The following is a 27,336-nucleotide window of genomic DNA, read 5'->3' on the forward strand; positions in this document are numbered from 1 at the left end:
ACTCCCACTCTCTTCTAAGGTTCCCCCATCCGCAACTCAAGGCCAGCTTCCCTGGCCCACGCCCGGCACTCGAGGGGCGTCCCAGGGTCGCCGAGGCGCGGAAGGCTGGAGGGGCGCCGGAGCTCGCGCGCCGCGACGCCGCGCGCTGGATTTGCCGCCTTCAGCTGCTGCAGCTGCCTCGGCGGCGGCGGGAAGAGGGGCGGAGGGCGGTGAGGAGGGCTGGAGCCCCGGCCAGAAGGGAGGGAGGGAGGGGGGCCGGGAGGCTGTGCCAGGCGAGCCGGAGGGGTGCTCGGCGCTCCCCCGCCCTCCTTCCGGGAGCGAGGATGCAGACTCTGAAACTGGCGCTACTGGGCTGAGGAGGAGGCAGGGGAGTTGCAGCTAGCGCGGCTCGGTGAGTGTGTCTCCTGAGCGCGGAGAGGCGGGGGGGAGGCGGAGGACGAGGAGGAGGAGGAGGAGGAGGGGGAGAATGCCCGGAGCCGCCGCCGCTGCCGCCGCCGCCGCGATGCTCCCGGCTCAGGAGGCTGCCAAGCTGTACCACACCAACTATGTGCGGAACTCGCGGGCCATCGGCGTGCTGTGGGCCATCTTCACCATCTGCTTTGCCATCGTCAACGTGGTGTGCTTCATCCAGCCCTACTGGATCGGCGACGGCGTGGACACCCCGCAAGCTGGCTATTTCGGGCTCTTCCACTACTGCATCGGCAACGGCTTCTCCCGGGAGCTGACCTGCAGGGGCAGCTTCACGGACTTCTCCACGCTGCCCTCGGGCGCCTTCAAAGCCGCCTCCTTTTTCATCGGCCTCTCCATGATGCTCATCATTGCCTGCATCATTTGCTTTACCCTCTTCTTCTTCTGCAACACGGCTACGGTGTACAAGATCTGTGCCTGGATGCAGCTCACCTCCGGTGAGTGCGCGCTCACCTCAGCGGAGGCTGGGGGACCCGGGGCGCGGGAGCCCGGGAGGGGCGGGAGTGGGACCGACGCGGGCAGTGCGCGCCTCTGGGGGCCGAGCAACTTAATCCGCTCTGGCGGGAGCCCTGGAAGGCTGGAACCCCCAGGGTTCCTCAGCCTCAGCGCCTAGACTGGGGCTTTCGAGAACCTCCCAAGTGCGGGGGACGCCACCCAGAGGGACACGTCAGGGGCAGGGCGGTTGCTGGGCCGAGTCCGCTAAGAACTCGAGGTGGGGAGAGGAAGCGGCCGCTTAAGGCGCGTGCAGAGAAACTAAAGGAGGGGCTGACAGCGAGGCGAAAAGCGGATTTGGAGCGATTGTAGTGGAAGGAGGGTCAGCCTGCTCAGTCCCTCTTTGGGACTGTTTCAGTCATTGCTTTCTGAGCGTGATTGGGGTTGGGGGCTGGAGTGAAGTTGTTTGTCTCTGTCCCAGGAAGTTATAAAATTTTTATCATCAGTCTGGAGGTGAATAAACCCGAATTCTGTTTTGGGATTTACCCGTTTAAGAAAACTGTACCGTAGGATGTTCCTTTGTAATTCGCCAATGTCAAGTCTTCTGTTTGCTTCGTCAGAGCAAAGGTCCTTCCATTCCATCTTTAAACAGAAATCTTGAGGGAATCAAGATTTCTCAAGATCTCAGTTTTGGGGAAGTGGCTTTAGGAAGATGGACACAGAGGAAAGCTTGTTTCTTTGGTGTCTCTGATCACTCTTTGACTATGGATGATAGATTGTTGCTAGCTGGAGAATGTGAAAGTACTTTTTCTGAGCATCCGAGTTACTTTTAACCCAAAAAGAGACGGAGGGTGCATTTCCTGGTGGCTCTGGAGAGTCCTGAAACTGACTCCTTTCTCTGCCTCCAGCAGAGATTCCCTTTCTGCTAGCCACCTTCGATGCCCTGCCTTTTAAAGGTAGACTCCATCCTCCAACACTTGACACCTTCTTGTTCCAGTATGGTGGGGGTCCTTTTGATGTTATGGATGATCTGGTTGGAAAAGTAAAGGATATCTCAGGCAGCCACATTCTCATTTGTGTTTTAGTTTATTGTTCTCCTTCTTTAAAGGTGTTACCTTTAAGATTTTGTAGTTTTTCCTATGCCTGGGAAGGTTTTCTAGGGAGTAGGGCTTTGATACCTGTGTTTACCAGAATGTTGCAGGCTGATTAAGTTCTGAAGGGTGCCAGACAAGAGCATTAAGGTTCATGGTCTTATGCTGCTAGTTAACTATAGGAGAAGCTTGTGGGAGAATAAACTTGTTTGGAAGTTATTTGCTTTGTGTTAAGTGTTCTGCAGCTGATTTCCATTTGCCATATACTGTGAACATATGCATGTGAAAGGGGGTCTCACTAGTAGAGACCCGCCCCCGCATATACGTATATACCGTTATTCTTAAATATAGAGTTTTCTGCTTTTCTTCTGTACTTCCACTCTCAACTTCTTCAAGCATCCCTCCCCATGATTTTTCTATATAATGTCTTTTATGGCCATCTCAAGAGCAGACTAACTTTGAGATTTGGAATAAATTAATATATTATTGTTGTTCTTGACACTTAGCTCTGGTTTGACTTTGAAGACAGCAGGACATTGAGGATGCAGATGCTTTAGCTATACAGGGTCAATTCTTTTTCTAATTTTAATTTTTCTGAGTTAAATGACCTATTTAGACTGGTGGTTCAAATTAGATTGTTTTTTCAAAAGTCTGAAAGTGATTTGTGGGTGATTTCTCAACATATTACAAGATGTTTTACTTTTATGAGATTTTGTGTCTAAGCTGACATTGTTGTTTTAAAAAGGAAAGAAAGTAAACTATCTTTGGGAAAGAATTCCCAGCTTTGAAGTTAATACAAATTGAGACTATTATGATGTTTTGTTTTGTTTTTTTCTCTTCCTGGAAGAGAATACAAAAAAAAAAATCATTTATTCTGCAGTAGTGAAATGTGATGTCATGTTTTCAGAAATCTGACATTAGTATGCTATCCTGTTCCCATATATCAGTATAAAATGTGATGATAACCTTTGTACTGATGAAGCTGTAAGGATGTTTACTTCATTTTCAGATAAGTCCAGATCCTTAAGTTCTTGGCACTTATTTGCCATTTATATGGTATTTTATTTCTAGGTAAACCACTAAAGGACATAATTTTATTTATTAATGAAGTATATCAATTAAAGAATTGATTATGACTCAAAGTCAATTATATTAAGAGTTAAAGTCAGTTGTATTCACAGATTTTTTAAAAGATGGGATAAAGAAGGTATTTCTGAAGAAAGTCACATTTAATGTGCTTTTCAGGTTTTTTACAGAAGTCTCAATACTAACAATATATTTGACATAATTGTAAATTACTGTCAAAGTTTAGTTTCTCACCTTTAGACTATTCCTCTTTAATATTAAGAAGCCTTCTTATAATTTACCTAGGTCTCTCAAGTGTAATTTGCTAACTATTAAAGATGAGACTTAATGTGCCATTTGCTTATCAGAGACTGTTTAACCTTCATTGGAAGTCAAATTATTAAGTTGTGTATTTAGTTATCTAAGCATTTTAATATAGTAACCTCATAAATCAGAGCCAGGTAGACTATAAAATCCCATATGAAATAATACACTAAGATGAAAGCAGAAGACTTTCTTGTGGCAATACAACATCAAGAATTATTCTTTTATGATTCTGAACAATGGACTAGAAAATGTACTTAATTTATTGGACCTGAAAATGATGTTGCTTTCTACCTAGATATGTGAAACGACCATAATTAATGGTGTTATTATGAACACCTGCCCTCTCCCTCTCCCTCTCCCTCTCCCCTCTGAATCATCATTAACCTCAGTGGAGTGAAACTACAGACTTAGGAGCTAATATGTCACACTTCTTCAAGATGTAATCCTATACTTAGGGACTGTGCCTAACATAAAGAGTGAAGACATAAAAATAATGTGTAAAATAAATAATAACAATTAGAGATGCAAAATTTCCCAAATCCACAAGGAAATCATTTCTTGAGAAGAGAGATATTTCTTTTTTTTTTTTAATTTCTCTACTAACAAAAGAGGACGATCTGTAATTGGCAAGTAGGGCAATAAAGTCCAGATCTTTTTTTTTTTTTTAAATCTGAATGGAAAGGGGATTTTGTCTTCCTGGGAGCGTGATTCTCTGATTTCATGTTTTTGTTTTCAAATCGGTATTTCAGTCTCTGTTTCCAAGTCTGTTAATAGCCAAGTCTCGTAAAGGTGGAGATTTTTTGTTTTGTTGACTATAAGCCATTATCTTATTTTCAGAAGTGTAAGTTTTACCAATTACAAGCCAATGAGATCTTTCTTTTTCTTTTCCTTTTTAGTTCTTCCTCTGTTTTTTGTTCCCAACCCATCTCTCTCCAGCCCCTCTCCTGCATGTGTGACCCCATGGACTGCAGCCTGCCAGGCTCTTCTGTCCATGGAATTTTACAGGCAAGAATACTGGAGTGGGTTGCTATTTCCATCCTTCTCCATCGCCTTTTTTTTTTTTTTTTTTAAATAAGCTAAAGCATTGAGGCAGAATTTGAAATTTTTAGACATCTACCATAAACTTTGGTGGAATATAGCAGATGAGGAGGGTCTTGGTTTCACCTGGGAAGAAGGAGCACCTAATCCTGATTGGATTTCGGTATTTGGGAGGGGTAAGATGGGAAGGGGGGGTTGCATTCACCAGATCCCTGTCGCTAGTCATTCTGAGTTATACCAACAAGAAGGGCCTCCAAGATAGTGAGCCTTGATTGTATGGCAAGTATGGCAAGGATTGAAGACTGAATTGCTTACTTACCTTCCCCAGCTTCCCAGTCTTAGTTTTTCCCCAGGTCTTTTTAATCAGCTTGCATTCTTCAGTTTTATACCTTTGCCGTTTTGGTGAGTAAAGAATCACCATAGGTAATTATCATACTTCTTAGGCAGCAGGAAGAGCCTTGGCATTGTTATGCCATCCTATCTCAAGGCACTGTGCTCTTTTCTTGTATATCTTATCAGCATTTGGGATTACAAATGTGTTTATTTGTTTAATGTCTGTCTTTTCCAGTACATTGAAAGTTCTACAAACCCATGTCCTTTTCTCATATATCATAGTGGTCAAGATCATGGACACTGGAGTAAAAAGAGGTGGATGTGGACCCTTGCTCTAGTATTCATTCACTATATGACCTAGGGAATTAACCTTTCTGTACTTCAGTTGCTCATCTGCAAGGTGAGCATATAATTGTACTTACCTCAGGAGATTGCTGCAAGGATTAAATAAGCCAAGGTGTATAGGAGAACAGTGTTCAGTACATGGTGAAAGTGAAAGTCGCTCAGCTGTGTCCGACTCCTTGCGACCCCATGGACTGTAGTCCATGGAGTTCTCTAGGCCAGTATACTGGAGTGGGTAGCCTTTCCCTTCTCCAGGGGATCTTCCCAACCCAAGGCTTGAACCCACATCTCCCTCATTGCAGGCGGTTTCTTTACCAGCTGAGCCAATAGGTAGGGTTACTGTTCTTATGTTATTATTACTGCTGTATCTTGTCACACAGTAGTATGTATATGTATAGCACATAATAGGTATTCATTTTTGTTGAGTTAATGAATTAAAAAATGAGTGATTAATGGCATGAAGAATGGAAAAAAAAGGAAGTTACTTAAAATGTGCCACATGCCAAGTTGTGAAGTGAATAATACCATATACTTTGAAAGCCATGATACTCATTTTTCTCATGGATTTGTGACCCCAGCAGTAACTGCACTAAAGGAATTCTTCCAGAATTTTTTGATGGCCTAATTTATGATGAGCTTATTCCTAAATCAAGGGTTTTTCTGATGCATAGGTAATGATCTTTATTATAATGCTGGGATATAATCAGTTATATATTAGGATCCAGCAAATTTCCCCTTACCTTTTAGTTTCTCATGAAAAAAATCATGTTATTAAAAATGGAGGTTTTATGTAAGAATCAAAAGGTTAGACTTTCTTTCATAAGAGTGGGGACTTACGAAAGACTTACTCTCTTTCATAAGAGTTCCACATTGGATTTCCTTACATGCCTGTAGGAGCAGTCAGCACAGGAGAAGAGGGTGTCTTCCAAGCCTTCCTTTCATAATTTTGGGCATCATTGTAGATGTGCTCTTCTTGGATATGCAGGCCTGCTCAGCTGTGTGGCCCAGCATGTGCAGAGCTCGATGGTGGAACTCTGAATAGACAAGGTCAGGATTTACTCAAGTTCAGAACAGTCACCAGCTTTCACCATTTGGCTGGTGCTGAGCATATGACAGGAGAAGGCAATGGCAACCCACTCCACTCTTGCCTGGAAAATCCTATGGACAGAGGAGCCTGGTGGGCTACAGTTCATGGGGTCGCAAAGAGTTGGACACGACTGAGTGACTTCACTTTCACTTTTCACTTTCACACACTGGAGAAGGAAATGGCAACCCACTCCAGTATTCTTGCCTGGAGAATCCCAGGGACAGAGGAGCCTGGTGGGCTGCCGTCTATGGGATCGCACAGAGTCGGACACCACGGACGTGACTTAGCAGCAGCAGCAGTAGCAGAGCATATGACAAAGTAAGGTCTTGCCTCTTAGAGATGCTAATCCATCCTAAGTTCAGAGTTATGGAATGGCCCTGAAGCGGGGTTTTCCTCTGCCTAGAGCATTTCAAATATTCCCCCAGATGCAGAGAAGAATGTGTACCCTCAGGAAAGGTTGTTTTCATTTTCTAACAACATATTTCACTTAAAAGAATTTTCGATCTGCCAAGCCAAACTTACAAGAAAATGATTTTAAATGAGAATTTTGAAACTTTTTTCTTTGCTTTTATATAGTGTGAGAATTGAAGAGATGTTGGAAAATAAGTAATGTGAATATCAAATGAATTTTTATAACTGTGAGATTTTAAGCAAACATTTGTGAAAAATAACAGGCCCTATATAACCCATATCATATCTTATTAGGTATTTTCTTTGGTGTGAGGCTACATGTACATGTAAAAGCTTTTTTCCATTGTCAAAATGTTAAAAAGGTGCTTATATATTTTTATAAATAATAAATATGTATACATACATAACTAGAACATTGTATCAGATGATTAATATGAAAATGAATTTTTAGTGATTGGTGCTTATGTTTGGTGTGACGATATCATGCAGTAAAAAGAATCCAGATGGCCAGGCCAATGTATTACATTTTATATCTTTACTTTAGAGACTTTTCAAAGTGAGCAAAATTTTAAATGAAAACAAACAGACCCAAACCTAGCAGAGCATATAGCTGTAGTTGTAGCCTGTGGCTCAGTGCCCTTCTGTGTGTGGTGTGAGGAGATAAACCATGGGGACAGGAGTAGAGAGAACTTCATCTCACACTGGCATGAAGCAAAGAACTCTCCAGGAGAATTCTAATTGGGGGGCTTAATAGCGTGATAATTGGGAAAGTTTTAAGTGTAATTTCCATGATATATATGAACTTTGAGGGTCAACACAAACTTTCATTAATGTGATTTTTTTTTTCCTTATAATGAGTCAACTGGAGTTTTTATTTGATATGAGGAAAGACTAAGAAACTGACCTTTATTCTTAATAATAACAAGAAGATATTACCGACAACAGAAAGCTAAGAGGCTGGTTCACATGGCAAATAGTAGATAAGTTATTTGGTGATTTAAACATAAAGCTGTTAAGAAAAGTCACCAGGGCATTTCAAGAAAAGAAATAAGCAAACCATCCTCCCCCAGCATCCTACGTGTTTATGCAACTATTATCATACAGCTCTCAAATTATGATTACAATTCTGTGACACATGTACTGCACAGGATCACAGCACTATCCTTGTTAAATTGTCTTAAGTGTAATCTTGAGCACATTTCTCATTGCTTCTACTAAAATAAAACAGAAGAATGAGTAGCTTGCAAGAGAAAGATAAATACTTTTTTGATCAATATAGACATGAACCATATCTAATTACTATTGAGCACAATGAAAGAAGATAGCAAACCTTTTTGAAATAGAGTTGCTGACATAGAGTTACCAGAATGGGTCTCTTGTGCCTGGATTCTGCTATCTTTCCTAATGAAACTAGGTGTCCAGCAGTGTAGGGACTGTCTGTGTGTTCTTTATAGGAGAAAAGATCCTAAATGATAGGCTGTGTGAAGTTAGTCTAATTGCATGAAATTTTGAGATTATGACTTATCGATGAAAGGGCTAGTCGAAGAGTAGTGAAAGGTAGTAAAATGAAAGATAAATAGTTGTAGATCAGAAAAAAAGGCCTTAGCTCAAAGGCATACATGAAGAACTTAACTAAGAAAAATTTTCACATTAGAAAATCATGGCAGACAGGAGTCGGAAGGGAACTCAGCTTTGGATTTAGTATAGAATGTATCATAAACCCATTTACTCAAATGTCTGGGAACTCCTGGGGCAGGGTGTGCTGCATGGTATTTTTGGTGTCATGAGAGAAGTTGTAAAAATCAGAATGGGAAATGTGTATCATCATTGACAGAAGGCTCAGTATTTGAAACATAGGCAAATACATTCAGGTGTGAAGAATGACCGGGATGTAGAAGAGTGACAGCAAAAATAAATGAAATACAAAGAGAGAAGACATAGAAATTCAAGGCTGAAAGCCTGTGAAACTTGATAACATCAAAAGCCTATTGAATTTGATATTCAGATCAGATCAGATCAGTCGCTCAGTCGTGTCCTACTCTTTGCGACCCCATGAATTGCAGCACACCAGGCCTCCCTGTCGATCACCAACTCCCGGAGTTCACTCAGACTCACGTCCATTGAGTCAGTGATGCCATCCAGCCATCTCATCCTCTGTCTTCCCCTTCTCCTCCTGCCCCCAATCCCCCCCAGCATCAGAGTCTTTTCCAATGAGTGAACTCTTCGCATGAGGTGGCCAAAGTACTGGAGTTTCAGCTTTAGAATCATTCCTTCCAAAGAAATCCCAGGGCTGATCTCCTTCAGAATGGACCGGTTGGATCTCCTTGCAGTCCAAGGGACTCTCGAGAGTCTTCTCCAACACCACAGTTCAAAAGCATCAATTCTTTGGCGCTCAGCCTTCTTCACAGTCCAACTCTCACATCCATACATGACCACAGGAAAAACCATAGCCTTGACTAGACGAACCTTTGTTGGCAAAGTAATGTCTCTGCTTTTGAATATGCTATCTAGGTTGGTCATAACTTTCCTTCCAAGGAGTAAGTGCCTTTTGATTTCATGGCTAATTTGATATTATCAATAGCTTAAAAATATATTGACACAGGACAAGCAGAGAGCTGGAATATGCGTTACAGTCCAAAACTGAGAGCTAATCCCAATTATCAAGAAAGAAAAATTATGACTACACCCCCTTTTTTCCCATAAGAAGTTGCCATAGATTCTGGGATAAAGGTATACAAAGAAAGATGATAGAACTTCTTGTATGATAGATGCAAACATGGAGAATTAAAATAACCTAAGAAAGAAAAAGTCATTGTAAAATTTGATAAAGAGCATTCCTACAGTTTCTCTTTGAAATTCTAGTTACAGATTGTGAAGCTAAATTGATGTATATAATGCCTTTAGAAGAAGAACTAAAGAGCCTCTGATGAAAGTGAAAGAGGAGAGTGAAAAAGTTGGCTTAAAGCTCAACATTCAGAAAACTAAGATCACGGCATCTGGTCCCATCACTTCATGGGAAATAGATGGGGAAATAGTGGCTGATTTTATTTTTTGGGGTTCCAAAATCACTGTAGATGGTGACTGCAGCCATGAAATTAAGACGCTTACTCCTTGGAAGGAAAGTTATGACCAACCTAGACAGCATATTAAAAAGCAGAGACATTACTTTGCCAACAAAGGTCCATCTGTCAAGGCTATGGTTTTTCCAGTAGTCATGTATGGATGTGAGAGTTGGACTATAAAGCAAGCTAAGCGCTGAAGAATTGATGCTTTTGAACTGTGGTGTTGGAGAATACTCTTGAGAGTCCTTTGGACTGCAAGGAGATCCAACCAGTCCATCCTAAAGGAGATCAGTCCTGGGTGTTCATTGGAAGGACTGATGTTGAAGCTGAAACTCCCAATACTTTGGCCACCTGATGTGAAGAACTGAGTCATTTGAAAAGACCCTGATGCTGGGAAAGATTGAAGGCAGGAGAAGTAGGGGACGACAGAGGATGAGATGGTTGGATGACATCACCGATTCAATGGAGAAGAGTTTGAGTAGACTCCGGGAGTTGATGAAGGACAGGGAGGCCTGGCATGCTGCGATTCATGGGGTCAAAAAGAGTCAGACACGACTGAGTGACTGAACTGAACTGAACTGAATGCCTTTAGTGAGAAAAGGGAACTTATAGTGAGCATTTAGGGTAAATATATTTCTAGAGCATTTTAAGAACATAATATAGTTATAAGCTAGATTAATCGAAGTTGTCTAAATTCCAGTTGATTAATGACCAGCAATATTGTGATCTGTGTGCGACATATTATTTAACTGAATGTACATGTTTTAAGCAGCTAACTGGACAAGAAATAGTACTGACTAGTTGTTTTTAAATAATCTTCATAGAGAAAGAATTGCTGTACTGTAGTGTTTTACACATGGTGGCTGGTGACCCTTCGATGGGTCATGATATCAGTTTAGTAGATAATGATCAGCATTAATCCTTAAATTAAAAAAGAATAGAAAATGTGAATGCAATGCAGATAGTTTGTGAAACTTTATTTCTTTTTTATTTTTAAAAATACTTGCATATGTGTGTGTGGAGTAGATTGCAATGGGTTGTACTCAAAATGTATGAAAGATACTATTCCAGAGAAAAGATGATATAGTATGAATTTAGAAAAATAATTATTTCTTGTTTGGAAAATTATGAAAGGTTTGCCCCAATTCATAGGTGATTTTTCACTAGAGGATGGATTAGGTAAAATATACTTAATCTAAGCAATTTGAGACATTTTTCTTATCTCACTTCCATTAATGACTTAATGCTAATATACCCCAGTTGGATTGTGGGTTGATTGAAAATAAGAATTATTTTTTCTAGACGTGATTTGATTGGCCTTTCACGCTATAAAAATGACATGGTTATTAAGCAACAATCTGTTAAAGCAAACATTTAAACAAGTGTACTTAACCCAGTGCCAAGTAGATATAGACTCATGTGTGTGTGCATGCTAAATCGCTTCAGTCGTGTTTGACTCTTTGTGATCCTATGAAATGCAGCTTGTGTGGCTCCTCTGTCCCTGGGACTCTCCGGGTAAGAATATAGGCTTTTAAAAATTGGAGGGATATGAAAAATTATTTATTAGTCTCCTCATTTTCTCAATAAAGAGATAAGACGGTAAATACTATTAAGCAACTACTATTTGCAAAGACCTTAGTATATTTCAGTTCAGTTCAGTTTAGTTGCTCAGTCATGTCCGACTCTTTGTGACCCCATGAACCGCAGCATGTCAGGCCTCCCTGTCCTTCACCAACTCCCAGAGTTTACCCAAACTCATGTTCATTGAGTCGGTGATGCCATCCAACCATATCATCCTCTGTCGTCCCCTTCTCCTCCTGCCCTCAATCTTTCCCAGCATCAGGGTTTTTCACATGAGTCAGTTCTTCACATCAGGTGGCCAAAGTGTTAGAGTTTCAGCTTCAACATCAGTCCTTCCAATGAACACCCAGGACTGATCTCCTTTAGGATGGACTGGTTGGATCTCCTTGCAGTCCAAGGGACTCTCAAGAGTCTTCTCCAACACCATAGTTCAAAAGCATCAATTCTTCGGTGCTCAGCTTTCTTCATAGTCCAACTCTCACATCCATACATGACTACTGGAAAAACCATAGCCTTGACAGATGGACCTTTGTTGGCAAAGTAATGTCTCTGTTTTTTAATATGCTGTCTAGGTAGGTCATAACTTTCAATCCAAGGAGCAAGTATCTTTTAATTTAGTTAGTATATTTAACCTTTACAGTAAACCTACAAGGTTAGAATTATTTTATCCATTTTGTATATGAAAAAAGTGAAGGTTAAAAATTGTTCAGGGTCACAAAGCCAGTAAATGGCTTGAGCCAAAATCAGATTCTCCCCCTATCCAACAGAATATTTTGCCTCTGAGGCTGAGATAAGTTGTCTTGGCAAAATTTTACCTTGATAGAGTTGAAATGAACACATCTGATTTCCAGTGCAGTGCCTTTTCTATCACTTTCTTTGCCTCCTAACTTAAATGTTCATTTGCTTAACTTTAATCTTCAGTATACATTGCAACATTTTGTATCAACATGAAGAAAAGGAGCTAGTATTTACAGGGAAATATCTAGTACATGTTTATCAGGGTTCCCTCTTCAAGCATGCTTAGGTGAGATGAGGTACTCCTCGTCCTATTCGTTTTCATAACCTAGAGCCTGTGTGGTTCTTTACCCATTATATCCCCTTGGTTGTACCTCTGATCTCCTCGCTATTATTAGAGTGTGAATTCCTGTAGGAGTGTTGGCATTGCTGCCTCTGTGACATCCATTTCTGCCCTGCATCAAATGTAGAAATGTTCTTAGTAGATTTGTTTATTGATGGTGATGATAAAGGTGGTGACGGTAGACAGGATTACCAGGTCACAGACATATTTCCAAAAAGGGTAAAAATAGACTTAAGCAGCTTCAGGAGGCATTAGGGAACTGGGTGTAGATTTATAGTCTGACTTGATTGTTTATTGGCTGGATTATTTGGGGCAAGTCATCTAACTACTCTTGATTTTTTCATTTTCTTGATGTTATTCTTCTAAAGTTTACATTAATTGTATTTGGGATACATAGAGATTGCAGGTTTTATGGACATTAAAAGCATGTCATCTGCTAACCAAGTGTTGCTACCTTTACCAATAAATTAAATATTAGGAAAACCATCAAAGACAGGGTGAAATTAGAAGAGAAAACAAGTAGGAAACAATTATAGGTGAATATGTCTAGAGTTAGATTTCCTTAATATAATGGGACTTTAAGTAAAATCACATAGCACAGCACTGTGTTCTTCAGTTCAGTTCAGTTCAGTCACTCAGTCGTGTCCGACTCTTTGCAACCCCATGAATCGCAGAACGCCAGGCCTCCCTGTCCACCACCAACTCCCGGAGTCTGCTCAAACTCATGTTCAATGAGTCGGTGATGCCATCCAGCCATCTCATCCTCTGTCGTCCCCTACTTCTCCTGCCTTCAATCTTTCCCAGCATCAGGGTCTTTTCAAATGAGTCAACTCTTTGCATCAGGTGGCCAAAGTATTGGAGTTTCAGCTTCAGCATCAGTCCTTCCAATAAACACCCAGGACTGATCTCCTTTAGGATGGGCGGATTGGACCTCCCTGCAGTCCAAGGGACTCTCAAAAGTCTTCTCCAACACCACAATTGAAAAGCATCAATTCTTTGGCACTCAGCTTTCTTCACAGACCAATTCTCACATTCATATATGACCACAGGAAAAACCATAGCCTTGACTAGAAATACCTTTGTTGGCAAAGTAATGTCTCTGCTTTTGAATATGCTATCTAGGTTGGTCATAACTTTACTTCCAAGGAGTAAGCGTCTTTTAATTTCATGGCTGCAGTCACCATCTGCAGTGATTTTGGAGCCCCAAAAAATAAAGTCTGACTCTGTTTCTACTGTTTCCCAATCTATTTCCCATGAAGTGATGGGACTGGATGCCGTGATCTTAGTTTTCTGAATGCTGAGCTTTAAGCCAACTTTTTCACTCTCCTCTTTCACTTTCATCAGGAGGCTTTTTAGTTCCTCTTCACTTACTGTCATAAGGGTGGTATCATCTGCATATCTGAGGTTATTGATATTTCTCCCGGAAATCTTGATTCCAGCTTGTGCTTCTTCCAGCCCTTTCTCATGATGTACTCTGCATAGAAGTTAAATAAGCAGGGTGACAATATACGGCCTTGACATACTCCTTTTCCTATTTGGAACCAGTCTGTTGTTCCATGTCCAGTTCTAACTGTTGCTTCCTGACCTGCATATAGGTTTCTCAAGAGGCAGGTCAGGTGGTCTGGTATTCCCATCTCTTGAAGAATCTTCCACAGTTTGTTGTGATCCATGCAGTCAAAGGCTTTGGCATAGTCAATAAAGCAGAAATAGATGTTTTTCTGGAACTCTCTTACTTTTTCAGTGATCAAGCAGATGTTGGCAATTTGAGCTCTGGTTCCTCTGCCTTTTCTAAAAGCAGCTTGAACATCTGGAAGTTCACAGTTCACGTATTGCTGAAGCCTGGCTTGGAGAATTTTGAGCATTACTTTACTAGCGTGTGAGATGAGTGCAATCGTGCAGTAGTTTGAGCATTCTTTGGCATTGCCTTTCTTTGGGATTGGAATGAAAAGTGACCTTTTCCAGTCCTGTGGCCACTGCTGAGTTTTCCAAATTTGCTGGCATATTGAGTGCAGCACTTTCACAGCATTATCTTTCAAGATTTGAAATAGCTCAACTGGAATTCCATCACCTCCACTAGCTTTGTTTGTACCGATGCTTTCTAAGGCCCACTTGAGTTCACATTCCAGGATGTCTGGCTGTAGGTCAGTGATCACACCATCGTGATTATCTTAGTCATGAAGCTCTTTTTTGTACAGTTCTTCTGTGTATTCTTGCCACCTCTTCTTAATATCTTCTGCTTCTGTTAGGTCCATACCATTTCTGTCCTTTATAGAGCCCATCTTTGCATGAAATGTTCCCTTGGTATCTCTAATTTTCTTGAAGAGATCTCTAGTCTTTCCCATTCTGTTGTTTTCCTCTATTTGTTTGCATTGATCACTGAGGAAGGCTTCCTTATCTCTTCTTGCTATTCTTTGGAACTCTGCATTCAAATGGGAATATCTTTGCTTTTCTCCTTTGCTTTTCTCTTCTCTTCTTTTCACAGCTATTTGTAAGGCTTCAGACAGGCATTTTGCTTTTTTGCATTTCTTTTCTGTGGGGATCGTTGATCCCTGTCTCCTGTACAATGTCATGAACCTCCAACCACAGTTCATCAGGCACTCTGTCTATCAGATCTAGTCCCTTAAATCTATTTCTCACTTGCACTGTATAATCATAAGGGATTTGATTTAGGTCATACCTGAATGGTCTAGTGGTTTTCCATACTTTCTTCAATTTAAGTCTAAATTTGGCAATAAGGAGTTCATGATCTGAGCCACAGTCAGCTTTTGGTCTTGTTTTTGTTGACTGTATAGAGCTTCTCCATCTTTGGCTGCAAAGAATATAATCAATCTGATTTCGGTGTTGGCCATCTGGTGATGTCCATGTGTAGAGTCTTCTCTTGTGTTGTTGGAAGAGGGTGTTTGCTATGACCAGTGGGTTCTCTTGGCAAAACTCTATTAGCCTTTGCCCTGCTTCTTCTGTACACCAAGGCCAAATTTGTCTGTTACTCCAGGTGTTTCTTGACTTCCTACTTTTGCAGTCCAGTCCCCTATAATGAAAAGGACATCTTTTTTGGGTGTTAGTTCTAAAAGGTCTTGTTGGTCTTCATAGAACCATTCAACTTCAACTTCTTCAGTGTTACTGATTGAAGCATAGGCTTGGATTAATGTGATGTTGAATGGTTTGCCTTGGAAACAAACAGAAATCATTCTGTCGTTTTTGAGATTGCAACTAAGTACTGCATTTTGGACTCTTTTGTTGACCATGACAGCTACTCCATTTCTTCTAATGGATTCCTGCCCGCAGTAGTAGATATAATGGTCATCTGAGTTAAATTCACCCATCCCAGTCCATTTTAGTTCGCTGATTCCTAGACTGTCGATGTTCACTCTTGCCATCTCTTGTTTGACCACTTCCAATTTGCCTTAATTCATGGACCTAACATTCCAGGTTCTTATGCAATATTGCTCTTTACAGCATCAGACCTTGCTTCTATCACCAGTCACATCCACAACTGGGTATTGTTTTTGCTTTGGCTCCATCCCTTCGTTCTTTCTGGAGTTGTTTCTCCACTGATCTCCAGTAGCATATTGGGCACTTACCAACCTGGGGAGTTCCTCTTTCAGTATCCTATCATTTTGCCTTTTCATACTGTTCATGATGTTCTCAAGGCAAAAATACTGAAGTGGTTTGCCGTTCCCTTCTCCAGTGGACCACATTCTGTCAGACCTCTCCATCATGACCCGTCAGTCTTGGGTGGCCCCACATGGCATGGCTTAGTTTCTTTGAGTTAGACAAGGCTGTGGTCCGTGTGATCAGATTGGCTAGTTTTCCGTGATTATGGTTTCAGTGTGTCTGTCCTCTGATGCCCTCTCGCAACATCTACCATCTCACTTGGGTTTCTCTTACCTTGGACATGGGGTATCTTCACGGCTGCTACAGCAAAGCGCGGCCGCTGCTCCTTACCTTGGACGAGGGGTATCTCCTCATGGCCGCCTCTCCTGACCTTGAATGTGGAGTAGGTCCTCTCGGCCCTCCTGCCCCCCATGCAGCTGCTGACCTCAGACACAGGGTAGCCCCTCTCAGCCACTGCCCTGACCTCGGGCATGGAGCTGTGTTCTTAGGATTATTGAATTAATGCATGTAAAACACTTAAAACTGGACCTAGCACACAGTAGTTCAGTTCAGTCACTCAGTCATATCTGATTCTTTGCGACTCCATGGACTGCAGCATGCCAGGCTTCCCTGTCCATCACCAACTTGTGGAGCTTGCTCAAACTTATGTTCATCGAGTTGGTGATACCATCCAACCATCTCAGCACACAGTAAGCACTCAATAAATGTTAGCTATAATTGCTGCATTAAAGAGTGCAGGTCTGGAGGAGTGGTTAGTATTCAGAAAATTTAGTAGACAGAAAAATTGGACTCACAATACACAAATTAAAGAAGGATAATTTCATTTCACAACTTTATATTTCACATCTACTTTGTCCTGAGGATTGAGAAAGATAATGGCTATGAAAGCCTTTCAGAAACTGCATTGTTATATAAATGCCATTGTGATTCCTAGAATGAATTTTGTACTTTACTAAGAAAATACCATATTCAGTTAAGAGTTTAATTTTGTGTTGACAGGGTCTAGCTCTTCCATGTTATTTATCTACAATAGTGACTCAGAAGTAACAAGAAGATGTTGTGGAGATATGTTGAACTGTTTAGTAAGTTCAGCTGAACTAATCTAAAAAACAGAAGCCATGTTTTGAAGGCGATGTGGACCAGACAATCTTTTGATTATGTCAAATACTTAGGCATTCTTGTGAAGTTTCACCAAATGACAGAGAAATATTATTCGTGTTACCCTCTTCACAGTTATCAAAAGAAAAAATTGAATATTCTTTATCTCTAATAACATCATGTTACAGGAACAAATCAGAAGCTGCATTTTATTATCTGATTTTTTTAAAATTTTATTTTATTTTTAAACTTTACATAATTGTATTAGTTTTGCCAAATATCAAAATGAATCCGCCACAGGTATACATGTGTTCCCCATCCTGAACCCTCCTCCCTCCTCCCTCCCCATTCCATCCCTCTGGGTCGTCCCAGTGCACCAGCCCCAAGCATCCAGTATCGTGCATCGAACCTGGACTGGCAACTCGTTTCATACATGATATTTTACATGTTTCACTGCCATTCTCCCAAATCTTCCCACCCTCTCCCTCTCCCACAGAGTCCATAAGACTGTTCTATACATCAGTGTCTCTTTTGCTGTCTCATACACAGGGTTATTGTTACCATCTTTCTAAATTCCATATATATGCATTAGTATTCTGTATTGGTGTTTTTCTTTCTGGCTTACTTCACTCTGTATAATAGGCTCCAGTTTCATCCACCTCATTAGAACTGATTCAAATGTATTCTTTTTAATGGCTGAGTAATACTCCATTGTGTATATGTACCACAGCTTTCTTATCCATTCATCTGCTGATGGACATCTAGGTTGCTTCCATGTCCTGGCTATTATAAACAGTGCTGCGATGAACATTGGGGTACACGTGTCTCTTTCCCTTCTGGTTTCCTCAGTGTGTATGCCCAGCAGTGGGATTGCTGGATCATAAGGCAGTTCTATTTCCAGTTTTTTAAGGAATCTCCACACTGTTCTCCATAGTGGCTGTACTAGTTTGCATTCCCACCAACAGTGTAAGAGGGTTCCCTTTTCTCCACAGCCTCTCCAGCATTTATTACTTGTAGACTTTTGGATCGCAGCCATTCTGACTGGTGTGAAATGGTACCTCATAGTGGTTTTGATTTGCATTTCTCTGATAATGAGTGATTATCTGATATTTTAAAAATAACTGTAATACACTGAAAATTATGTTTCTCAATATGATATCTGTGAATCATTATTTTTCTTCCTAGGCAAAAAAAAGTAGTGATTTATGCTCAAATGAAGACTGTGTCACTCTTTCATTAACATGTTAATTCTTTGTATTTCTTTAGCTTTTCTAAAGAATATTTTTAAAAGCCCAACATTGCTTCTTATTAATATTTTCCTTTCATATTTGAAGTCATTAGCTTATTGAAAAATTAGAGTATTCATTTGTTATGACTATATCTGTGACTATGACCCAGACTTCTAGATTGAATACTGAACAAATGAACATTGTCTGTTCTGTATCCACAGTATCAAGATCCCTTTTGTGGTGAGTATCCAGAGTTGAGATTGACAGGAGAACTTATAAGCATTCTTGCTCAGACCATTTGCTACTAAAGGTGCTGGTGAAGAGATTTTGATTAATCTCTTCTGGGCAGCCTCCAAACTACATCCTTCAGGGCATGGTGAATAGCTCTGCCCTTGTAGACCTCTCCATCTGCTGGAAAGGGCTGTCCAGCAGGTGAGCTGGGATGGGGAAATGGGCCAGGATCCGTCCAGCCCTAGGTCACTTTACTGAAGACCCCTCCATGCACTGCAGGATGGGCTCTAGAGGGAGCTCCAGCCTTGTCATCTTGTGCCTCTCAGAACTCTCTTTTTTATAGAGTCAGATCCAGAGTCATTTCCCCACTAACACTGTGTATAAGATAGCATTTTGATGATGGAGGGTGGAGGATAAAATGTGAAGGGTGAAAAAGAATAAGAAAAGGCATTCATCCAGAATCCGGGCAGTAGAAGGAAACACTCAGAAAAGGTCAGCTCCTCCTGGACTTTTTTGCAGTCCTTTGCCTTGATATAAATTCTTTTAAATTACTCTCTATAAGGGGATGACAGAGGATGAGATGGTTGGATGGCATCACTGATGCGATGAACATGAGTTTGAGTAGGCTCTGAGAGTTGGTGATGGACAGGGAAGCCTGGCGTGCTGCAGTCCATGGGTCACAGAGTCAGGCACAACTGAGTGACTGAACTGAACTGACAACTTATCTGTCTTGTTAAGAATCTGTTGTGACTTTCCACTGGCCTATGTTTTTCAGAGGACTCAATGAATTGGTCTTTTTCCCATCTGAACTTTTTGGTTATTGTTTCTCAGCTTGGAGATGGACACTTTGGAATAACTTGGACACCCCTGGAGAATTAGCAGCTCACTAGAGACCTGCTTATAGTAGGTTATTGTAGAATTCAAAAAAAGTTGAGAAATTCAGAACTGGAGGATTCTAAATAGCTGTTTGATTTTGGTGTCACAAACTATGCATTATCGTTGTGGGTTGTATCTCTGTGTTACTGAACCTAATGAATCCACACAAAGTAAAACCAATCTGGTAACATCAGGTTGTTGTGAAGCAAAGTACAACATTTATTGCAAGGTGCCAAGCAAGGAGTTCAGGATAGCTAGTGCTCAAAACACTTGAACTCACTGATGATTTCAGCAAAACATTTTTAAAGGCAAGGTGAAGGAGGAAAGTGCATGCTATCAGCTTATGTGCAATTCTCTGGGTGGTTGATGGTAGGATAACAGGGTTGTAGTAGTGTAGTGTAAGTTGCTCAGTTGTGCGACTCTTTGTGATCCCATGGACTGTAGCCCACCAGGTTCCTCTGCCCATGGGATTCTCCAGGCAAGAATACTGGGGTGGATTGCCATTTCCTTCTCCAGAGGATCTTCCCGACCCACGGATCGAACCCAGATCTCCTGCATTGCAGGCAGATTCTTTACTGTTTGAGCTACAGGGAAGACTAACTGGACTACATGAAGACTAACAGGGCTGTGTCACAGGTGAACTTTATCAATCCTTAGGCGCCAGTAGGTCTGGGGGCTACATGCTCATGATCATCAAGTAGTTAATTTTTGCCATTTGGTGGTGGTTTTAGTGTCTATAAAATAATTCAGGAAATGTGTATCAGATATTAGGTGCTTCAGAGAGGAACTACAGCAGAGAATATGGGGGAGGAGCCTTTCCCAGGAAGAGACTCCATTAAGATTCTGCTCTGTTGCATCTGCAGCAGCCTGATCATGTTTTGAAAATTAAAAAAAAAATAAAAGTAAAGTTGGAAATAGCATTTCTTGGGAAGCTTTAGGGACTTTGCAGAATTTAAAATAATGTTTACAGTAACTTAGAACATGGACCCCAGCCATAAGCAAGTCATGCTTCATATGATCAGAATGAAAACTTGAGCACCTAATTTCATTACTACTGTCTACCTACATATTCTAGTCCTTAAACACAATGACAACAAAAAAGGGAGAATGAATGAGTGCCTATATATATATTCATTTATACCTTACTCTGCTGGAAGCCACTCAGAGAACACACAAATTCTGTTTTTTTGTACCCCCCTTTTTTAAAAAACAAAACAAAACAAAACAAAACAATGGAACCTGAACTCAGTGTGGTTTCTATTTTGTCTTCTATTTCTACTTTGGGGACCAGAAGTTCAGAAAGTTCTTTAGAGGAAGGCTTTTGAAAAGCACACTTCCCTGCTCAATATCAAGCCCCCTTTTCCATCTCATACTCAGAAAACATTCTTTTTTTTTTTTTATTTTTAAGATTTACAATATTGTATTAGTTTTGCCAAACATAAAACATTCTTGTTAATCCTCCTCAGAGTTCCCCCTCATTAGCCCCAGTGTTCCACTCTGGCTCCAGTTCCTACTAAAGTGTCTGTGCCTGAAGAGACAAAGCAGAAAATCTTGAACTGTCCGAATACTGTGGTTCAATACATCACACTAGCATTGCTCTTAGAATTTGGCCTCTTAGAATTTGGGGGCTGAATATAACGTGCCTAGAACAAAGGGGAAGAATTCTGCAATCAATGTGAGTTCATTTGATGAAGGCTGTTCCTTTCCTTTGTGTACTGTTAAAGAATTGATTTCTTTGCAAAAGGTTTCTAAAAAAACCAACGTAATGATGTGGAAAGTGGTCCCTAAACATAAAGTTTTAATTGTGATGGATTTACTCAGGAAATAGAATGAGTCTGCACATCTAATTCTTTCTGTCTTCATGGAGATGTGAGCAGTTCATTTGAAATTTATTCCCAAACATGTTAAACTGTGACCTTAGTGTACAAATATGACTTATATGAAGACAAGCTTGAACTTGTACAATGGAAGATAAAGTGATTTAAATTTCTATTATAGTTATAATGTTATTTAGACTAGCCATCATTCTGGATTTGTTTAACATTTGCAGAATGAATCATTGTTTCAGTTCATCTGCAAACATGTTATGAATAATATATTTTATATTGTATATGTGCTTGTGTGTGTTTGTCTATAATGACCCTTTGTGTATCTACTGTCCATTTTCCTGATTATAACCACCCAGACGTAGCCATTTCTCTGAGTTTTGTGTTACTACCCTATATTTCTTAGTTTTATCACTAAAGTACATATTCCCAAGTAACATGTTTAATTTTTATCTTTTTCTGTTTTTAAAGGAAATGTTTTTTTTTTAATTTTATTTTATTTTTAAACTTTACATAATTGTATTAGTTTTGCCAAATATCAAAATAAATCCACCACAGGTATACATGTGTTCCCCATCCCGAACCCTCCTCCCTCCTCCCTCCCCATTCCATCCCTCTGGGTCGTCCCAGTGCACCAGCCCCAAGCATCCAGCATCGTGCATCGAACCTGGACTGGCAACTCGTTTCATACATGATATTTTACATGTTTCAATGCCATTCTCCCAAATCTTCCCACCCTCTCCCTCTCTCACAGAGTCCATAAGACTGTTCTATACATCAGTGTCTCTTTTGCTGTCTCATACACAGGGTGATTGTTACCATCTTTCTAAATTCCATATATATGCGTTAGTATACTGTATTGGTGTTTTTCTTTCTGGCTTACTTCACTCTGTATAATAGGCTCCAGTTTCATCCACCTCATTAGAACTGATTCAAATGTGTTCTTTTTAATGGCTGAGTAATACTCCATTGTGTATATGTACCACAGCTTTCTTATCCATTCATCTACTGATGGACATCTAGGTTGCTTCCATGTCCTGGCTATTATAAACAGTGCTGTGATGAACATTGGGGTACACGTGTCTCTTTCCCTTCTGGTTTCCTCAGTGTTTATGCCCAGCAGTGGGATTGCTGGATCATAAGGCAGGTCTATTTCCAGTTTTTTAAGGAATCTCCACACTGTTCTCCATAGTGGCTGTACTAGTTTGCATTCCCACCAACAGTGTAAGAGGGTTCCCTTTTCTCCACAGCCTCTCCAGCATCTATTACTTGTAGACTTTTGGATCGCAGCCATTCTGACTGGCGTGAAATGGTACCTCATAGTGGTTTTGATTTGCATTTCTCTGATAATGAATGGTGTTGAGCATCTTTTCATGTGTTTTTTAGCCATCTGTATGTCTTCTTTGGAGAAATGTCTGTTTAGTTCTTTGGCCCATTTTTTGATTGGGTCATTTATTTTTCTGGAGTTGAGCTGTAGGAGTTGCTTGTATATTCTCGAGATTAGTTGTTTGTCAGTTGCTTCATTTGCTATTATCTTCTCCCATTCTGAAGGCTGTCTTTTCACCTTGCTAATAGTTTCCTTTGATGTGCAGAAGCTTTTAAGGTTAATTAGGTCCCATTTGTTTATTTTTGCTTTTATTTCCAATATTCTGGGAGGTGGGTCATAGAGGATCCTGCTGTGATGTATGTCAGAGAGTGTTTTGCCTATGTTCTCCTCTAGGAGTTTTATAGTTTCTGGTCTTACGTTTAGATATTTAATCCATTTTGAGTTTATTTTTGTGTATGGTGTTAGAAAGTGTTCTAGTTTCATTCTTTTACAAGTGGTTGACCAGATTTCCCAGCACCACTTGTTAAAGAGATTGTCTTTAATCCATTGTATATTCTTGCCTCCTTTGTCAAAGATAAGGTGTTCATATGTGCGTGGATTTATCTCTGGGCTTTCTATTTTGTTCCATTGATCTATATTTCTGTCTTTGTGCCAGTACCATACTGTCTTGATGACTGTGGCTTTGTAGTAGAGCCTGAAGTCAGGTAGGTTGATTCCTCCAGTTCCATTCTTCTTTCTCAAGATCGCTTTGGCTATTCGAGGTTTTTTGTATTTCCATACAAATTGTGAAATTATTTGTTCTAGCTCTGTGAAGAATGCTGTTGGTAGCTTGATAGGGATTGCATTGAATCTATAGATTGCTTTGGGTAGTATACTCATTTTCACTATATTGATTCTTCCAATCCATGAACATGGTATATTTCTCCATCTGTTAGTGTCCTCTTTGATTTCTTTCACCAGTGTTTTATAGTTTTCTATATATAGGTCTTTAGTTTCTTTAGGTAGATATATTCCTAAGTATTTTATTCTTTCTGTTGCAATGGTGAATGGGATTGTTTCCTTAATTTCTCTTTCTGTTTTCTCATTATTAGTGTATAGGAATGCAAGTGATTTCTGTGTGTTGATTTTATATCCTGCAACTTTACTATAGTCATTGATTAGTTCTAGCAATTTTCTGGTGGAGTCTTTAGGGTTTTCTATGTAGAGGATCATGTCATCTGCAAACAGTGAAAGCTTTAGTTCTTCTTTTCCAATTTGGATTCCTTTTATTTCTTTTTCTGCTCTGATTGCTGTGGCCAAAACTTCCAAAACTATGTTGAATAGTAATGGTGAAAGTGGGCACCCTTGTCTTGTTCCTGACTTTAGAGGAAATGCTTTCAGTTTTTCACCATTGAGGATAATGTTTGCTGTGGGTTTGTCATATATAGCTTTTATTATGTTGAGGTATGTTCCTTCTATTCCTGCTTTCTGGAGAGTTTTGATCATAAATGGATGTTGAATTTTGTCAAAGGCTTTCTCTGCATCTATTGAGATAATCATATGGTTTTTATTTTTCAATTTGTTAATGTGGTGTATTACATTGATTGATTTGCAGATACTGAAGAATCCTTGCCTCCCTGGGATAAAGCCCACTTGGTCATGGTGTATGATCTTTTTAATGTGTTGTTGGATTCTGATTGCTAGAATTTTGTTAAGGATTTTTGCATCTATGTTCATCAGTGATATTGGCCTGTAGTTTTCTTTTTTTGTGGGATCTTTGTCAGGTTTTGGTATTAGGGTGATGGTGGCCTCATAGAATGAGTTTGGAAGTTTACCTTCCTCTGCAATTTTCTGGAAGAGTTTGAGCAGGATAGGTGTTAGCTCTTCTCTAAATTTTTGGTAGAATTCAGCTGTGAAACCGTCTGGACCTGGGCTTTTGTTTGCTGGAAGATTTTTGATTACAGTTTCAATTTCCATGCTTGTGATGGGTCTGTTAAGATTTTCTATTTCTTCCTGATCGAGTTTTGGAAAGTTGTACTTTTCTAAGAATTTGTCCATTTCTTCCACGTTGTCCATTTTATTGGCATATAATTGTTGATAGTAGTCTCTTATGATCCTTTGTATTTCTGTGTTGTCTGTTGTGATCTCTCCATTTTCATTTCTAATTTTATTGATTTGATTCTTCTCCCTTTGTTTCTTGATGATAAAGGAAATGTTTTTAAAATTTCACTATGACACTATTCACTATGACATATGCCATAGTTTTTTTTAGCAAATGCTATTTATTAGGTTAAGGAAATTCTCTTATATTCCTACATTGATAAGTTTTTAGATTGTGAATATATATTGAAATTTATCAAATGAATTTTCTGCATCTATTGAGGTGATCAAATAACTTTTCTGACTAGTATATATTGATGAGATGAATTACAATACTGGATTTTCTGGTGCTGAAATACTGTATTTTTAAAAACACAGCCAACTTTCACATATATGATAAGACTTAGCAGACTCTAACATTTTATTTATTATTTTTAGAGTATTTTCATGAGTAAGATTTTTGATTTTTTGCTTTGTCATACTGTCATTATCTAGTTTTGATATCAAGGTTATGTAAGATTCATAAAAGTAATTGAGAAAATCTGTTTCTTTTCTTTGAAAGACTTTGTAAACCATTGGAATTATCTATTCTTTGAATGTTTAATAGGATTACTGTGTAAAACTGTCTGGGCCTGGTATTTCCTTGAGGAAGACTTTAAACTACCGATTGCATTTCTTTAACTGTTATAGAATTATTCAGGTTTTTCATCTTCAGTTTTTAAAGATACATTTTTCTAAGGATTCATCCATTTTATCTACCTTGTCAACTTTATTGGCATAAAGTTCACACTGTACTTCAAAATCATTGAAAAGTTCTTCATTGATGTCTTCTCTATTTTCTCTAAGTCAGCTTTGCCAAATGTTTGTCAAATTTATGAGTCTTTTTAAAAGAACCAACTTTATCTTTGCTCTTCTTCTCCATTACATTCCTCTGTCCTATGTGGCGTTAACTTTTGCTTTTATGTTTTATTTCCTTTTTTCCATTTTCTTTGGGCATATTCTTTTATTCTTCCTCTAACTTCTTAATTGATTACCAAACTCATTGATTTTTAGCTGCTACAAAGTTGTAGAAAAAATGGCTTATCCATAGTGAGGCTTTTGAAAAGATCATCTTTAAAAGATTTGATTAAGAATTATATGCAACTATCTCAAGCATGACATAAAATGAAAAAATATATATGTTCATGAAAGAAAGTTCAAGTTACTTTAAGAATATTTGCAGGGACCTTCCTAGTGGTCCAGTGATTAAAACTCTGGACTTCCACTGCAGGGGGCACAGGTTCAGTCTCTGGTCAGGGAACTAAGATCCCTCAAGCCACATAGTACAGGGAAAAATTAAAAATTAAATTAAATTTTTAAAAATCTACAAATTTTCTAATGTCAAGTTTATACAAATCCAGTATATTTAGCATTGAGTATTTATTCAATATATTTAATACTTTATATTTTATTTTTCTTATGTGAAGTAAGTATGATGAATGTTTTTGCAGTTACATATCAATGCTCCCAAATACTCTCCCTTTTTTTCTAGCAGTTGCTATTATAATGATTTCATTTTCTATGTGTATCATGATATGAAAAATATGAGGGAAAAAACCTCAGTCATTAAGAGTCAGTTAATGCCACCAAATTGCCAACATCCACTGGATCATGCAAAAAGCAAAAGAGTTCCAGAAAAACATCTATTTCTGCTTTATTGACTACGCCAAAGACTTTGTGTGGATCACAACAGACTGTGGAAAATTCTTAAAGAGGTGGGAATACCAGACCACCTGACATGCCTCTTGAGAAATCTGTATGCAGGTCAGGAAGCAACAGTTAGAACTGGACATGGAACAACAGACTGGTTCCAAATAGGAAAAGAAGTACATCAAGGCTGTATATTGTCACCCTGCTTATTTAACTTCTATGCAGAGTACATCATGAGAAATGCTGGGTTGAATGAAGCACAAGCTGGAATCAAGATTGCTGGGAGAAATATCAATAACCTCAGATATGCAGGTGACACCAGCATTATGGCAGAAAGCAAAGAACTAAAAAGAGCTTCTTGATAAAAGTGAAAGAATAGAGTGAAAAAGTAGGCTTAAAACTCAACATTTGGAAAACTAAGATCATGGCATCTGGTCCCATCACTTTATGACAAATAGATGGCGAAACAAAGAAAACAGTGACAGACTAGTTTTTGGGGTTCCAAAATCACTAGAGATGGTAACTGTAGCTATGAAATTAATAGATGCTTGCTCTTTGGAAGAAAACTATGACCAACCAAGACAGCATATTGAAAAGGAGAGACATTATTTTGCCAACAAAGTCCGTCTCGTCAAGGCTATGGTTTTTCCAGTAGTCATGTATGGATGTGAGAGTCGGACTATAAAGCAAGCAGAGTGCTGAAGAATTGATGCTTTTGAACTGTGGTGTTGAGGAAGACTCTTGAGAATCCCTTGGACTGCAAGGAGATCCAACCAGTCCATCCTAAAGGAAATCAGTCCTGAATTTTCATTGGAAGGACTGATGTTGAAGCTGAAACTCCAATACTTTAGCCACCTGATGTGAAGAACTAACCCATTTGAAAAGATCCTGATGCTGGGAAAGATTGAAGATGGGAGGAGAGGGAGATGACAGAGGATGAAATGGTTGGATGACATCACCGACTCAATGGACATGCGTTTGAGTAAACTCCAGGAGTTGGTGATGGACAGTGAAGCCTGGCGTACTGCAGTCCATGGAGTCGCAAAGAGTC

General features: G+C 39.6%; 1 protein-coding gene across 1 annotated transcript in view; it reads left to right on the plus strand.

The window, feature by feature from the left end:
* The first annotated feature begins 458 nt into the window (after window positions 1-458).
* The window catches only part of LHFPL3 (LHFPL tetraspan subfamily member 3), a 299,313-nt gene continuing 272,435 nt past the window's right edge, over window positions 459-27,336 (plus strand). The window contains exon 1 of the mRNA XM_055590207.1: window positions 459-905. Coding sequence (XP_055446182.1) covers window positions 467-905 — 439 coding nt within the window. The 5' untranslated portion in view covers window positions 459-466. The remainder of the gene's footprint in view (window positions 906-27,336) is intronic.

This window comes from Bubalus kerabau, chromosome 8 (genome assembly GCF_029407905.1).
Source record: "Bubalus kerabau isolate K-KA32 ecotype Philippines breed swamp buffalo chromosome 8, PCC_UOA_SB_1v2, whole genome shotgun sequence".
Taxonomy (NCBI): domain Eukaryota; kingdom Metazoa; phylum Chordata; class Mammalia; order Artiodactyla; family Bovidae; genus Bubalus; species Bubalus kerabau.